Source organism: Oncorhynchus clarkii, chromosome 6, assembly GCF_045791955.1.
Source record: "Oncorhynchus clarkii lewisi isolate Uvic-CL-2024 chromosome 6, UVic_Ocla_1.0, whole genome shotgun sequence".
NCBI classification, from domain to species: Eukaryota; Metazoa; Chordata; class Actinopteri; order Salmoniformes; family Salmonidae; genus Oncorhynchus; species Oncorhynchus clarkii.
Genome location: NC_092152.1, coordinates 18,974,318 through 18,988,952, shown reverse-complemented (window position 1 = coordinate 18,988,952; position 14,635 = coordinate 18,974,318). Strand labels below are relative to the sequence as shown.

Sequence of the window (14,635 nt, the reverse complement as noted above, 5' to 3'; positions counted from 1 at the left end):
TTCAGTATTCAAATAATATTGCATTTGATTCTTCCACTGTCCCAGCGATGGAGGATCACTTGATTTAAATTTTTTAAGCAAAAGTATTTTTTTAAATAATTGACGATAAAAGTAATATGCAGATAGACAGAATAAAATAAAACATTTCTGACAGCCAACTTTATAACTCCGCCTATAACTTTTGTACTTTATAGCACTCCCAGAAGGCATTAATCATTGAGTCACTGTTAGTTTTACACTTAATAACTTCTTGCGACTCTCAAACCCGGATCCGGGAGCGTAATCATCGCCTGAAACTAATTAGCATAGCGCAGCGGACATAAATATCCCTAGAAAATATTCCTATTCATGAAAATCACAAATGAAATATATTGAGACACAGCTTAGCTTTTTGTTAATCACACTGTCATCTCAGATTTTCAAAATATGCTTTACAGCCAGCGCTAGACAAGCATTTGTGTAAGTTTATCATAGCCTAGTATAGCATTATGCCCTGCTAGCAGCAGGCAACATTTTCACGAAAATAAGAAAAGCAATCAAATTAAATAATTTACCTTTGAAGAACTTTGGATGTTTTCACTCACGAGACTCCCAGTTAGATAGCAAATGTTCCTTTTTTCCAAAAATATTATTTTTGTAGGCGAAATAGCTCCGTTTGTTCTTCAGTTTGGCTGAGAAATCGACCGGAAAATGCGGTCACTACAACACCAAACTTTTTTCAAAATTAGCTCCATAATATCGACAGAAACATGGCAAACGTTGTTTAGAATCAATCCTCAAGGTGTTTTTCACATTTCTATTTGATAATATATCCACTGGGACAATTGGTTTCTCATTAGAAGCGATTGGAATAATGGCTACCTCTGTACTTTACGCAAGATTTTCTGCGGGAGCCATCATGTGACCACTTGCTCAATGTGGTCCCTTACGGATATTCTTCAACATAAATGCATAAAAATACGTCACAATTCTGTAGACACCTTGGGGAATACGTATAAAGCGTAAGCTCATTCGTAGCCCATTCACAGCCATTGAAGGAGTCATTGGCATGCAGCGCTTTCAAAATATGGGGCACTTCCTGATTGGATTTTTATCTGGGTTTCGCCTGTAACATCAGTTCTGTTGCACTCACAGACAATATCTTTGCAGTTTTGGAAACGTTAGAGTGTTTTCTATCCAAATCTGTCAATTATATGCATAGTCAAGCATCTTGTTGTGACAAAATATCCCGTTTAAAACGGAAACGTTTTTTTATCCAAAAATGAAATACCGCCCCCAGAGTTTCGACATGACTCTGCCTTTGTGTTGTAAAATTTGTGAATTTTGTCTCTTGTATAATAAATTCTGTACATTAGGTTATACTGGATTAACTGTACATTTTCGTTAACTGTAATTTCGTTAGTTATGTTCCAACACTCCCTCCAGCTTGTTCTAATATTAGTTCTTTTTAGGTCTTGGTTCCAAAGTTTATATTTCTTTCTAAGATATTCTGTTGGATAGGCCTTCTGCAAGGCTTTGTATATCTTACCAATGATATGAGTATTATTTTCTGACTCAAATAGAATTCCCTCAACATTGCTCTGAGTTGAGACCGCCATCTTTATGCACCTCTGCTATTGCTTCAGTAGAGAACATAAACACACACCCCCATTCACCTCCTCTCTCGTCCACAGACATCCATGGAAGCACTCTTCAAGAAGGGGTATTCCTTCACTCTCCCTCTCAACACCTCTCTCCTCCCCAACACCACCAATACCTCTCTCCCCTTCCAGCCCATCTTCGAGTGTTTAGATTCAAGAACTGCAATGGTGCTCTTTTCCGTGATCTCCCTGATCAACTTCCTCCTCATGGTCCCCCTCAACACCTGGGTCATGTGGCTCAGTACCAGGCCGGGAGTTCCCATGACAACACCAACAACGAAAACAATCGAGATCTTCACCTGTAACCTGGCTGCAATGGAGATTGGCCACAGCTTCATAATCACCTGCTTCTCTATTAGCTACTACCTGAATTTGGATGCATTGATAATCATCTCCATAATGAGTGATAGCCTTGTCACGTGTGGTAGACCTCTGTTCCATTGCTGTACCTGCCTGGAGCGTTACCTGGCCGTGGTCCACCCTGTGGCCTACCTGAGGCTCAGAGCCCCCCGGTACAGGTGGGCCCTGACTGGGGTTATCTGGCTGGTTTCGCTGGGCTGGGTGGGGGTGATGGTATGGTGTTTTCCATTATATCCCACCAAACTGCTTTTTGGCTTGTTCCTACCCCCTTTAATGTTCATGTGTTTCTGTAGCCTGGCCGTTCTGAGGGTTCTGATTCGTCCAGGGCCGGGGGAAGGGGGCGGGGACAAGAAGCAGAGTGAACAATTGAAGATGAGGGCTTTCAGAACCATCATGGTCATCTTGGCGACGCTGGTGGTCAGTTTCGGGTCGTCTCTTATTGTGTCGGTGGTGAAGGATGTGATCCCCTATGACAATGGGTGCATAGCTCTCGTAGTGACCTTCCTGTTTTTTTCCCCCAGTTCTGCTGTTCAACCTCTTATTTTCTTACACAAGGTCGGGAAACTGCATTGCCTTTAAAACCCTATGTCTAGGGCAATGTTTCCCAACTCCAGTCCTCGAGTACCCCCAACAGCAAACATTCTTGTTGTAGCATCTGACAAACTCACCTGATTCAACTCATTGAGGGCTCGATGATTAGTTAAATCAGGTGTGTTTGTCCGGGGCTAAAACACAAATTAGTGCTGTTGGGTGGACTGGAGTTGGGAAACACTCGCCTTGGGAATGATATTCTGTGCATCAGTGGCTTAGCAACCTGTTGGCCTGGCCCTGTAAAGGTTTTGTATAGCACATGCGCAGAGCATTACATGGACATTTAGAAAACAGGCGTCCAAGGGTCAGGGCAAACAGGATGCTAAAGCCTCAGGGCTTGTTTGACATTGCAGCTGACACTGTAGGCAGCTGCCCACTGACTGATGTCATGGAAAGTGCTGGTGTTCTTTATGTTTTGCACACTCAGTGTATACCAACAACCACAAAATGTAAATCCACTAAGACGGACTCTAATTGACTTCCTAATGCAGGCATGCCTCAATGGAGGGTGCAAATTTGGAAGAGACAATAGTTTGAATTCTGTTGGAGTTGATGTCTGTCACCAATTGGTAAGAAATTGGCACCTCAGATTCCATCTGGTCCTAGTCATGTCCAACATCACAATGTATTTTTTATGATCTGTGTGCAGTAGCGCTTTCTGCCCACATGCTTGTTGGTCATTTTTGGAGGAATGTGATTGTCCCATATTTATTTGTCCTCTTTTTTGTCTTTGCTGAAGCCCATTTCAAACACTTTACTTTCATAAAATAATATACAAACACCATCATTTGTCACTTGAATGATCTTCCTCTGTAAGGAATGTTTATATCCGATATGATTTTACAATAACACGTTTAATTTTGGACTGAGCTTTCTTTTTCTTAAATGTTTTATGTACAAAAACGGGAAAAAAATACATCACACACAGGTGTTAGGCAACCGGTCATCAGGTGACTTGCATATGTTTCAGTCTCAGGTGTCTCTTTTGTTTTGCTTATTTGAATGGGATCAGCTCTGCCACTGCTAAAAACTTTCAGTTGTCAAACTATAGATAACAATGTTTATTTTCTTATCATTCACAGCCATCTAGTAACTGATGCTGTAAATTAGAACAAGATAAAGCATGACAGTGCAATGTACAGTGCATTCGGAAAGTATTCAGACCCCTTGATTTTTTCCACATTTTGTTACGTTACAGCATAATTCTAAAATTGATTAAATTAATTTTTGTTCCTCATCAATCTATACACAATAATGACAATGCGAAAACAGGTTTTTAGAAATGTTTGCTAATTTATCAAAATAAAAACAAATACCTTATTTACATAAGTATTCAGACCCTTCGCTATGATACTCGAAATTGAGCTCAGGTGAATCCTGTTTCCATTGATCATCCTTGAGATGTTTCTACAACTTGATTGGAGTCCACCTGTGGTAAATTCAATTGATTGGACATGATTTGGAAAGGCACACACCTGTCTATATAAGGTCCTACAGTTGACAGTGCATGTCAGAGCAAAAACCAAGCCATGAGGTTGAAGGAATTGTCCGTAGAGCTCCGAGACAGGATTGTGTTGAGGCACAGATCTGGGGAAGGGTACCAAAACATTTCTGCAGCATTGAAGGTCCCCAAGAACACAGTGGCCTCATCATTCTTAAATGGAAGAAGTTTGGAACCACCGAGGCTCTTCATAGAGCTGGCTACCCGGCCAAAATGAGCAATCGGGGGTGAAGGGCCTTGGTCAGGGAGGTGAGCAAGAACCCGATGGTCACTCTGACAGAGCTTCAGAGTTCCTCTGTAGAGATGGGAGAGTCTTCCAGAAAGACAACCGTCACTGCAGAACTCCACCAATCAGGCCTTTATGGTAGAGTGGCCAGACGGAAGCCACTCAGCAAAAAGGCACATGACAGCCCGCTTGGAGTTTGCCAAAAGCCACCTAGACTCTCAGACCATGAGAAACAAGATTATCTGGTCTGATGAAACCAAGATTGAACTCTTTGGCCTGAATGCCAAGCGTGACATCTGGAGAAAACCTGGCACCATCCCTACGGTGAAGAATGGTGGTGGCAGCATCATGCTGTGGGGAGGTTTTTCAGCGGCAGGGACTGGGAGACTAGTCAGGATCGAGGGAAAGATGAACGGAGCAAAGTAGAGAGAGATCCTTGATGAAAACCTGCTCCAGAGCACTCAGGACATCAGACTGGGGGCGAAGGTTCACCTTCCAACAGGACAACGACCCTAAGCACACAGCCAAGACAACACAGGATTGGCTTCGGGACAAGTGTTTGCATTGTCATTATGGGGAATTGTGTATAGATTGGTGAGGGGGAAAAAAACGATTTAATCAATTTTAGAATAAGGCTGTAACGTAACAAAATGTGGAAAAAGTCTGAATACATTCCGAATGCACTGTATCTCTTTATAACTCATTGCATCAATGTTTTAATTGTGTAACAAAATATATTTTATCAGTATTATATACAGGAACTTGTCTGAGGGGTGGAACTCAAACCACACAGTCCAGTCTATAGTTTCTTAAATGAACAAATGGTCAGCTTTCAATCAAACAAATACAAGTATCATCATATGACTACGATTCAAATCATGAAAAGCCCAATAGTTGAATAAAATAGACACCTCTCTTAATGTAATTGGAGTGTTAAGTCATTTAAATAAAAAAAAATATATAATATTTAATTCAAACAGTCTGTTTTATTTAAATAGTGGGAATTTGGTTTGAAACCTGTCACATCCCTAACCTGTCAATGAACCCTAACCCGCCCAAGTAACAAGATAACAAAACGTTCAAGTTTAAGTCCCACTGTTGAAATGAAACCGGCTGTGCTTGAATGGAAGCTTTAACCATCCACACAGAGAAAATGTTGAACCTGTACCATTACCATTTCCATCTTAAAACTATTTACTTAGAATGTACTGTATGTACATACAGTACATTCGCTCAGAGCTTTGCGGAGTTACTTGGCGAGAAGTACCTCTATGCAAATGCTTGTGACAGCTCTCGGCTATGAAAACTGTTATCTGTAACAAAACAAAGGGCACTATGGTAGATGGCATCCAAAGGTTTAAGAGTAGTAGCAGCTGCACCTTGATAAATAATATCACCATAATCCCCTACATCTTTACCAATGAGTGGGAGCTGCTGCGACTCAACACCTCCATTCGTCATCGCCCAAGTATTGGGAGCGATGAATTGTGGCCACATTCAAAGTAGCTGAAAGTGTGCAAGCCTGGATGGCTGTATGGCCCATAGAAATAGAACGCCAGTCCACCCATTGTGCTACCACTGACTCGACTGGACACTCTCTTTCTAATCATTCTATTTCTATGGTGTGTCCACCGATGCCGCTAACCTAGTCAAGACAGGTCATTTCCATCTACCTGAAGCTAGTCAGCAGTCATCCCATAGTGGAACATGCCACAGACATGGACGACCCACAGGGCAAGTCCAAGATCATGGATGTAGCTGCAAATTCAATCTCAAAAGCATCCAACCAACTTCAGGTCCTTGTGGGTGATGTTTTAATCCAAAGTAGCAAGGCCATGCTCCATGTAGTTAATGCTATCAGCCTGAAGCCCTCTACAGACATGTCCTCTACCAGTGATTGCTTTAGAATCGCATCTGCAGCCAAGCAGAGGGTAAAAGGAAGGGCTACTTCTCATCACTCTGAAGAGATATGCGAGGGGAAAAATAAAAAACCTTAAGTATAATGCTTATACCTTGTTGCCCTGTTATACAGTTGATACTGTTTATATCTTTCTTTCTATTCAGGCCCATGTGGCTTTCAAGAGGCAGAAGGTTAAGAGCCTCACCTTACCCCATAACACACAGGGATATCAGTAGTGGGAGGCTCTCAATGCTGCCGACACTTGTGATTGAGACTAGGTTGCCTCTGCATCCACCAATTTTACCATCAGTAAACTTTGAGGGGCATTTCATTTGAATGCATTTTGTTTTTCTTTGAAACCCCAATTCATATCATACCAGTGGATTATTAATGGTCAAAAGTAACCTCACTTTGCAATAGCTTTGACAACATTTCCAGTGCCCTCTATTTATTTGTGCAACAAACAACCCAAAGATAAAGCCTTACACTCACAAAAGAAAGCCTCTTATCTTTGGTGAACATCCATTACAATAAAAAATTAATGACACATGTTAAGTTAGACCAAGGAAAACAAAAACAATGATAATGTTATACTTAAACACTTAATAGCTGAAAGACACCAATGGCCGTATCAAAGCCAACCTGCTTTGGCAATGTTTACGCAATATATTTGTTTACCTAGTATGCTTAGGCCTACATGCTACTGCGTGAATACTGCCCAGTGGGTTTGGTTGAATTGAGCCCCAAGTCTCTACATGATCCTTGAAATTAATTATCTAATAAATTAGCATTAATGATTATGTAGCACTCCACTTGTTGCCAAACTGAATGCTTTTCTATTTATTGATTACCTATCTGGGGTCAAGGGGCCTGTGACTAAAACTGGGGAGAGAATCTCTTTCTCAACAAAACATCATGAATCTCATCGACTCTTGAAGCCCTTATGGACTATCAGACTCAAAATAAAAAAATCCAAGCCTTTAAGTGGCATTCAGTTAACGTTTCCCTCAAAATCTCTTGGTCATCAGACCTGTGTTCAAATACTATTTGAAATCTACAATTAGTTAGCTTTTGCCAGTCTGGGATGTCCAGTAGGTGAGGTTTGCACTTTTGTGACATTTGAAATGATTTCAAATAGTATGGGAACCTAGGCCTGTTGCACATACACATGTAGAGGAGGTAGGTGACACAGACACCCCAAACTAAAGCTGTAACAACGTGTTATGGAATGGCCAACACTTCCTATGGTGATCCAGCATTCATTGCCTGTGTATCTGGGTAAAGTGAGATGTTTTCATAAAACCTTGAATGGGAGATTATAGACTACAGCAAATACAAACAACAGATCAAATGTTCTTGAAACAGCAGTGATCCCTGCTGTTTTCTGTGCAGAGCATTCTCATGGCTCCACCGCTCTGTGTGTGTGTGTGGGGGGGTCCGCTTGTCTCATTTATCCATGGTGTTCAAGTCCCCCAAAGAAAGATAGGGTAGTTACAAATCAGTCTCCATGGAAACAACTCTATCACCAGTCCAGTCTCCATGGAAATTATCCAGCGCTGGTACGGTACCAATACTCGGGAGCATCTTCTGTTTGAGAGCTCAAATGACATCAGGTGTATGAGAGTTTGGAGCAGAGATTGCTTCTCTGCTGTCTCTGGTTGGAGAGATGCATGCTGAGATGCATCCACTCAAAGAGATGCTTGTTGGTAGTGAGTGCCCAACCCTTCCTTTCTGTTAGCGATCTTTGATTGAGTAGATTACTCAGAGAAAAATGGGGAACCTACCAAAAATGGCAAAATAAGTGTCCTTTTTGTGTTCAGATCCCTGTCAGGGCAATACAGAAAATGAGTTTATTTTTATTAAAGGGTCTTCATTTTGTTGACTGTGTGAGACAGAGTAAGATGTATGTTCATTGAGTGCATCTTACCACTCTTGTTACACAGCTTAAGAACAAATGAGTTAATTTAAATTGGTTTTACATCTGAATAGGATTTGGTTTTACACTATATAGTTTAAAAGGAATTAAATTAGTTTGTAAGAGGAATGTGTATGTGAACCCTGGGAGGGATAGAACCCTGGGAGGGATAGAGACCAGTGTTGCCAACTTGAAGTCGCTATATTTAGAGAGCTCAGACCCCCACAGCGACTTTTTTCAAAGAACCTAGCGTCAAACTACTTTTCAGGCTGCCTTTGGGGAGTTTTGATACCATTTAGCGACTTTTCCCACAAACAAGATTGGGAATAGCTGCCTATGCAACAGAAGTCACAGCAGGTGCACACACAGGCAGAGAAGCACAAGGGGAAGGGGTGTGCGGCAGGAAAAGGGGCGAATTTCGGGGACCGCAGCAATGCAAATTGGAGCCGTGAAGTTGTGGCGGCAACTGCAAAATGTAATCTAGCGACAAATCAAGCAGCCAATTGCAATTCTCACTAAATGTTTTTTGCAACACTGGTAGTCAGCATACATGCCAAATTCGTGTCATCAAAAGGCATGCAATTCTGTTTAATTGTTTAATAAGGACCCATCAAATAGTTGAAAGAGAAACAACCATTTTGGTTTATATCACTTTGTGATATAACTGACCACAAGTAAAGTTGCATAAACTAACCCACTGATTATGCCTCATGAATGTCAATGAGGGAGATAAATTAGAAAAACAAAAAATGCCATAATAAAACAAATAAATCTGATCCCCATACAGATGTTAAAATTATGCATTTGGGCATGTTTGACAGAGATTGAAACAAATCTCAAGGTAAAGTAAGTGCCAAGGAGACGCCTTCAAGAAGGGATGGAGTCAGCAAGAGTGTGTGTGAGCGCACGTGGGAAGGAATCAGAAAGTAAGGACAGAACAGGACGAGGCTGCAGCGGAGTCCTCGGTAGGAAGGGTGTGGGAAGGAGCAAGATAAACAACGAGAGGAGAAGGAAGGTCATGACTCTTCGTTGCCCGAGTCTTCCTCGTCATTGAAGCCACCCTCTCCTGCCATCTGGCCCACTGCCTCTGCATCATCGTCATCGTCGTCGTCCTCCTCGATGTCATCATCGTAGAGGTCATCGTAGAGCAGGTCCGAGCTGCTGTCGTGGGAAGGCACTTTGGTCTGGATGCAGTACTCTGCCAGCGTAGTAGGCACCTTCACGCCGTCCTGCTCCGCCTCCACTTTAGTGGACACGACCTGCTTCCTGAGAGAGATAGACAGCGAGAGAGAAATAGAGAGGGAGAGAGCACAACAGACAGAAGAGTGAGAGGTTTCAGATATAAAAATGAAGTGAATGATTGCACCGAATTTTGACGTTTACTTGCATGTGTATAAACGAGCATGATGTTGTTTGTCATTTTGTGTTTAAAAGAAAGTGAATTCTAAGAACCTGATGATCTCGGCATACTCTTTGTCCTTGCCCTTGCTGTCTCTCCACTTGCGGAACATAACAGAGGCATCGACATTGGCCGGGGAGAAGGTGTTGGGCTCATTCAACAGAGAGATCACACTCAGTAGGATGGTCCTGAACATACAGACATATACATATGTCCAGAGAGTTGGGGGTGTGTTCAGTTGATGAAACATTTTGCAACGTTTTAGAACAATATGTCCAGCATCACACCGCACAACTGCCCTCTGAGCCACCATCATTACAATGTTCCTCAACAGGTTGTTCAGAACAGTACCCTGTCTGTTCACTTAAATGTTTGCTAGGTTTACTTCATCCTGAACGCAGCCCAGGTGTTTTACCTGACATTCTGGGTGGGATTCCATCTCTCAGAGGGCAGCTCTCCGCTCCGGGGGTCGTCAACAGGGGGGTGAAGGATGGAGATACACACGTCCCCATTCTGTAGACAAGCAACATGTTACACTCCACAGCAATAGCAACAACTGGCCATAAATTCATATAATCACACAAAAGCAAGACACACAAACACAGCGGGGGTCAGTGTGCTGCTAACAGCTTAGCTTCCTACACTGTCCGACTGCCCCATACTGGGCTTGAACCAGTGATCCTCTGTTTCGCAACACACGTTACCGCCCTATTTGACAATGTTCCAAAGGGCTGAGCCACCCAAAAAGTACCAAGCTAGTTGTGGAATGAGCTTACGATCCATCCTTAACTCTTACACAAACATACAATGTGGTACACCTCACCTCATATATGTTGGGGTGCCACATCTTCGTGAGGAAACGGAAAGTAGGTGGACAGTAAGGGTAGTCAACTGGAAACTTAATGTGTGCCTAGAAATGAGAGAAAATCAGTGATTTGTGAGGGCAGGAATACTTTGACATTTCAGAAAGTGTGTTGAAACCCACTGGTGGATTTTGGCCTGGGTGACAGATAACAACTCAGTTGTAACATAACAAACAAAGGAGTATTTTTCGATGGTCATTAAAGTGGTACGCCAAGTTTGTCAAACATTGCTCTCTAGGCCGGGGTATGCACTCACGCAGCTCAATAATGGGTTAGAGGTGCCTAACGTTACTCCTTAGTATGTTTAAAGGGTGAATTGGCTCTGGAAGCCAAAGCAACCAACTACTCCCATCTAAATGTGAATCGATTCTCAATTGCGGTGCGGTACGGTTCTAGAAACATAAATCCTTCTACTTTCATATCCCATCAAAATAATTCACAAATGCAAATCACACACTTACTTTACATTGTTTTAACACATTTGCAACCGACAGTATTTTTCAGTGACAACACATTTGTGTCGTCTGTCTTCCGTTTACACCATAAATTGTGGTTTACACAAAGGTGTTCGGTGACACATATAGCTGATTAGCACAGAGTAGTCCACTCTGTCTTCCGTAAACAAGCACTGTAACATGGAAATATGGCTGTGTGAGAACCACAACCCTATAAAAGTTGTGAATCAATTTAACCTTATGTTTTTAGAAAATTATACTGAAAAAAATATAAATATAATAATGTACTTGTAAAAAAACATTGCACTCAAGCACATGCAGTTATGCCCTCAATTGTTGTCATTAGAAGACACTGAGTCTGAACTGTAGATGGTAAATTATTTATTGGGAAATCAAACTTGAAGCTGATCCAACATTTATAGAAATGTTTCATGAGCTGAAATAAAATATCCCAGAAATGTTCAATACGCACAAAAAGCTTATTTCTCTCAAATGTTGTGCACAAATTTGTTTACATCCCTGTAAGTGAGCATTTCTCATTTGCCAAGACAATCCATCCACCTGACAGGTGTGGCATATCAAGAAGCTGATTAAACAGCATGATCATTACACAGGTGCACCTTGTGCTGGGGACAATAAAAGGCCACTCTAAAAATGTGCAGTTGTCATCACACATCATAATGCCACAGATGTCTCAAGTTGAGGGAGCATGCAATTGTCATGCTGACTGCAGGAATGACCACCAGTGTTGTTGCCAGATAATTTAATATTGGTTTCTCTACCATGAGCCACCTCCAACTTCGTTTTAGAGAATTTGGCAGAACGTCCAACCGGCCCCACCGCAAACCATGTGTAACCACGCCAGCCCAGGACCTCCATATCTGTCTTCATCAACTGCGGGATCGTCAGAGACCAGTCACCCGGACAGCTGATGACACTGTTGGTTTGCACAACCAAATAATGTCAATAACTGTCAGAAACCGTCACAGGGAATCTCATTTGCATGCTCATCGTCCTCACCAGGGTCTTAACCTGACTGCAGTTCGCGGTCGTAACTGACTTCAGTGGGCAAATGCTCCCTTTTGATGGCCACCGGCACGCTGGAGAAGTGTGCTCTTCAGAGAATAATCCCAGTTTCAGATGGTAGACAGCATGTATGGCATTGTGTGGGCGAGCGGTTTCACATTGTGAACAGTGGCCCATGGTGGCGGTGGGGTTACGGTATGAGCAGGCATAAGCTATGGGCAACAAACACAATTACATTTTATCGATGGCAATTTCAATGCACAGAGATACTGTGACGAGATCCTGAGGCTCCATTGTCGTGCCATTCATCCGCCGTCATCATCTCATGTTTCAGCCTGACAATCCATGGCCCCATGTTGCAAGGCTGCACAGAATTCCTGGAAGCTGAAAATGTCCCACTTCTTCCATGGCCTGCAAACTCACCAGACATGTCATCACCCATTGAGGATGCATGTTCCAGTTCCCACCAATATCCAGCAACTTCGTACTGCCATTGAAGAGGAGTGGGACAACAGATGTGTTACACTGCATTAGGCAAATGGTGGTCACACCAGATACTGACTGGTTGCCTGATCCACACCCCTAATTTTATTTCAGGTAATCTGTGACCAACAGATGCATATCGGTATTCCGATTCATGTGAAATCCATAGATTAAGAGGGCCTAATGAATTTATTTCCATTGACTAATTCAGTAAAATCTTAAAAATTGTTGCATGTTGCATTTATATTTTTGTTCAGTGTATTTCTCGCCGATATGAAATACAAGGTCCTTATGTTTCCAAAACCGTACTGCAAGCAAGCATCGCAGCTCTTAACAAAACTCGCCCCTACAGAAGGAACCTTCCTTCACAGACTCTTATATGTAATGTAATGGTTAGAGTCATGATTAAGGGCTAGCACTCACGGTGGCCAGTCAAACACTGATTGTCTACATATAAATATAACAACAAAAAGGTGTGTTGTGTTAGGCTATGCTAAAAGTACTGTTTGGATTCTTGTTATTTTATGTCTATACTATAAGACTAGAGTTAGCCCGGATCAGGTGTATTGCCCACAGACAAGACAGACTAAATCAGCGATTCTCAACTGGTGGGTCGTGGGAGGTTTTGAATGGGTCATAGGTGTCTGAGTATTCATATTTCATATTCATATTTTTTTATAAATTATTTGATGTGAAAAAAATACTCATCTGAATTTAACATAAACCAGGTAGAAGTGTGAATAAATTCTAATGAATGTACATTTTTTAAATAAATTAATCTCTGAACAATTTTTCTTCAATCACAGTACTTTCAATATAGAGCTATTTGCAGTGCTATTTTGGCTGATTTTGTGGTCTCAAACCAGTGAGTTTATAAACATTAATGTAATTGAAACATTTAATATCAATACAGCATAAAAAATTGTTTTCCTGATTGTATTTTGGCAATTATTTTTCTCGATGCAAATATTGGGTCGCAACTGAGACAACCTGGTTCAATTTGGGTCCAGAGGCAAAACCAGTTGAGACTAAATTATCCCTCACCTTGAAGTATCCCCCCTCGTAAAGTGTGTTGGGGGGTCCAAATATGGCCACCTCCCAGTTGTACAAGTCTGACTCTTCTACTGGGGTGATGCGGAAACCCTCCACTGGTTCCTCTTGGAGAGACTTCAGTTCAAGCATCAGTGCCTTATGAGAGCTTGGCATCTGCTGCTGCGCCATGGTGACCCAAGAGTAATGAAGTGTCAAAACCGGACGACCCCGTTTGCTCTCGCTCTTTGGCAGTTTTCTCAACAGCCAGTCAAATAAAACAGGACCAATTCAAATTGCTCGTCCCAACAAGCAACAGCTGGTAGTCATATAAATGTATGCAAGCATTAACCTCCACGTCTTGATGGTAGGTGGCTAGCACTAGCTATCCACCTAACGGTGCAGCCTGCTCTAAACAAGTCGGGAGCATTAACTAGCGATAAAACTTCTGCTGGCAGTGTTGACAGTTCATTGGATAATGAAGAAGCTACTATTGGTAGAGACTAAAATATTTATATACAGTTTTATGACACGCCAAATGTTTTATCGCTGCATATTCCTCGATCTGTGCATCTGTTATTTTTTTATTCTGGTGGTGGTCAGGTTTACAAATGACCTTCTGTCCCCACGTTCAAAATATAGCTAGCGTCTTTGATATCCAACCATTTATAACTTGATTCATAATGTTATGAAAAGTACAATTAGATGACAAACGGTGTTTCTGTTTTTCCTGTGTCATTCGTTCGTTCTAAGTCGATCTGTCAAGACTCGGCAGATCCTGCGGGTTGTTTTGACATTTGTTTGTTTGAGAGCTCGCTAGCTGCTCCACGAGTCTCAAACTCTACCAACGTTCATGATTCGTTTTTTTTTTGTGTAATCATATGACCAGCAATATATCTTTAAAATAACTACAGCGTTATAAATTAATCCACATTTGTGTAGGAACTTCCTTCTCTCTTAAATTCCAACCTTTGCTTCCTGGAGATTTCACTGCGCTTGCTGCCTCGCGCACTTACGTCGTAGCGTAGGCAACACCTTGCACTTACGTTTTACGAAAAAATTTGGTATCAAACCATTTTAACTTGTTTCATAATGTTATAATGAAAAGTAGAATTAGATGATAAACGGTGTTTATACTGTTTTTCCTGTGTCATTCGTCCGTTCTCTGTAGATCTGTCTAGACTCTTTGCAGGTCCAACGGGTTGTTCTCAGCCTCTTGTTTGTGTTCGGGAGGATAGCTTTTCTCT

General features: G+C 41.8%; 1 protein-coding gene across 1 annotated transcript; it reads right to left on the bottom strand.

Moving 5' to 3' along the window:
* Positions 1 to 6,637: 6,637 nt before the first annotated feature.
* On the bottom strand, positions 6,638 to 14,409 carry LOC139410712 (ubiquitin-conjugating enzyme E2 R2-like). The gene is made up of 5 exons (XM_071156138.1): positions 13,404 to 14,409; positions 10,356 to 10,442; positions 9,948 to 10,045; positions 9,586 to 9,720; positions 6,638 to 9,399 (listed from the first exon to the last, which is right to left on the bottom strand). The coding sequence occupies exons 1-5, from the start codon at positions 13,578 to 13,580 to the stop codon at positions 9,150 to 9,152; spliced, it is 747 nt and encodes a 248-aa protein (XP_071012239.1). The 5' UTR covers positions 13,581 to 14,409; the 3' UTR covers positions 6,638 to 9,149.
* Positions 14,410 to 14,635: the final 226 nt, after the last annotated feature.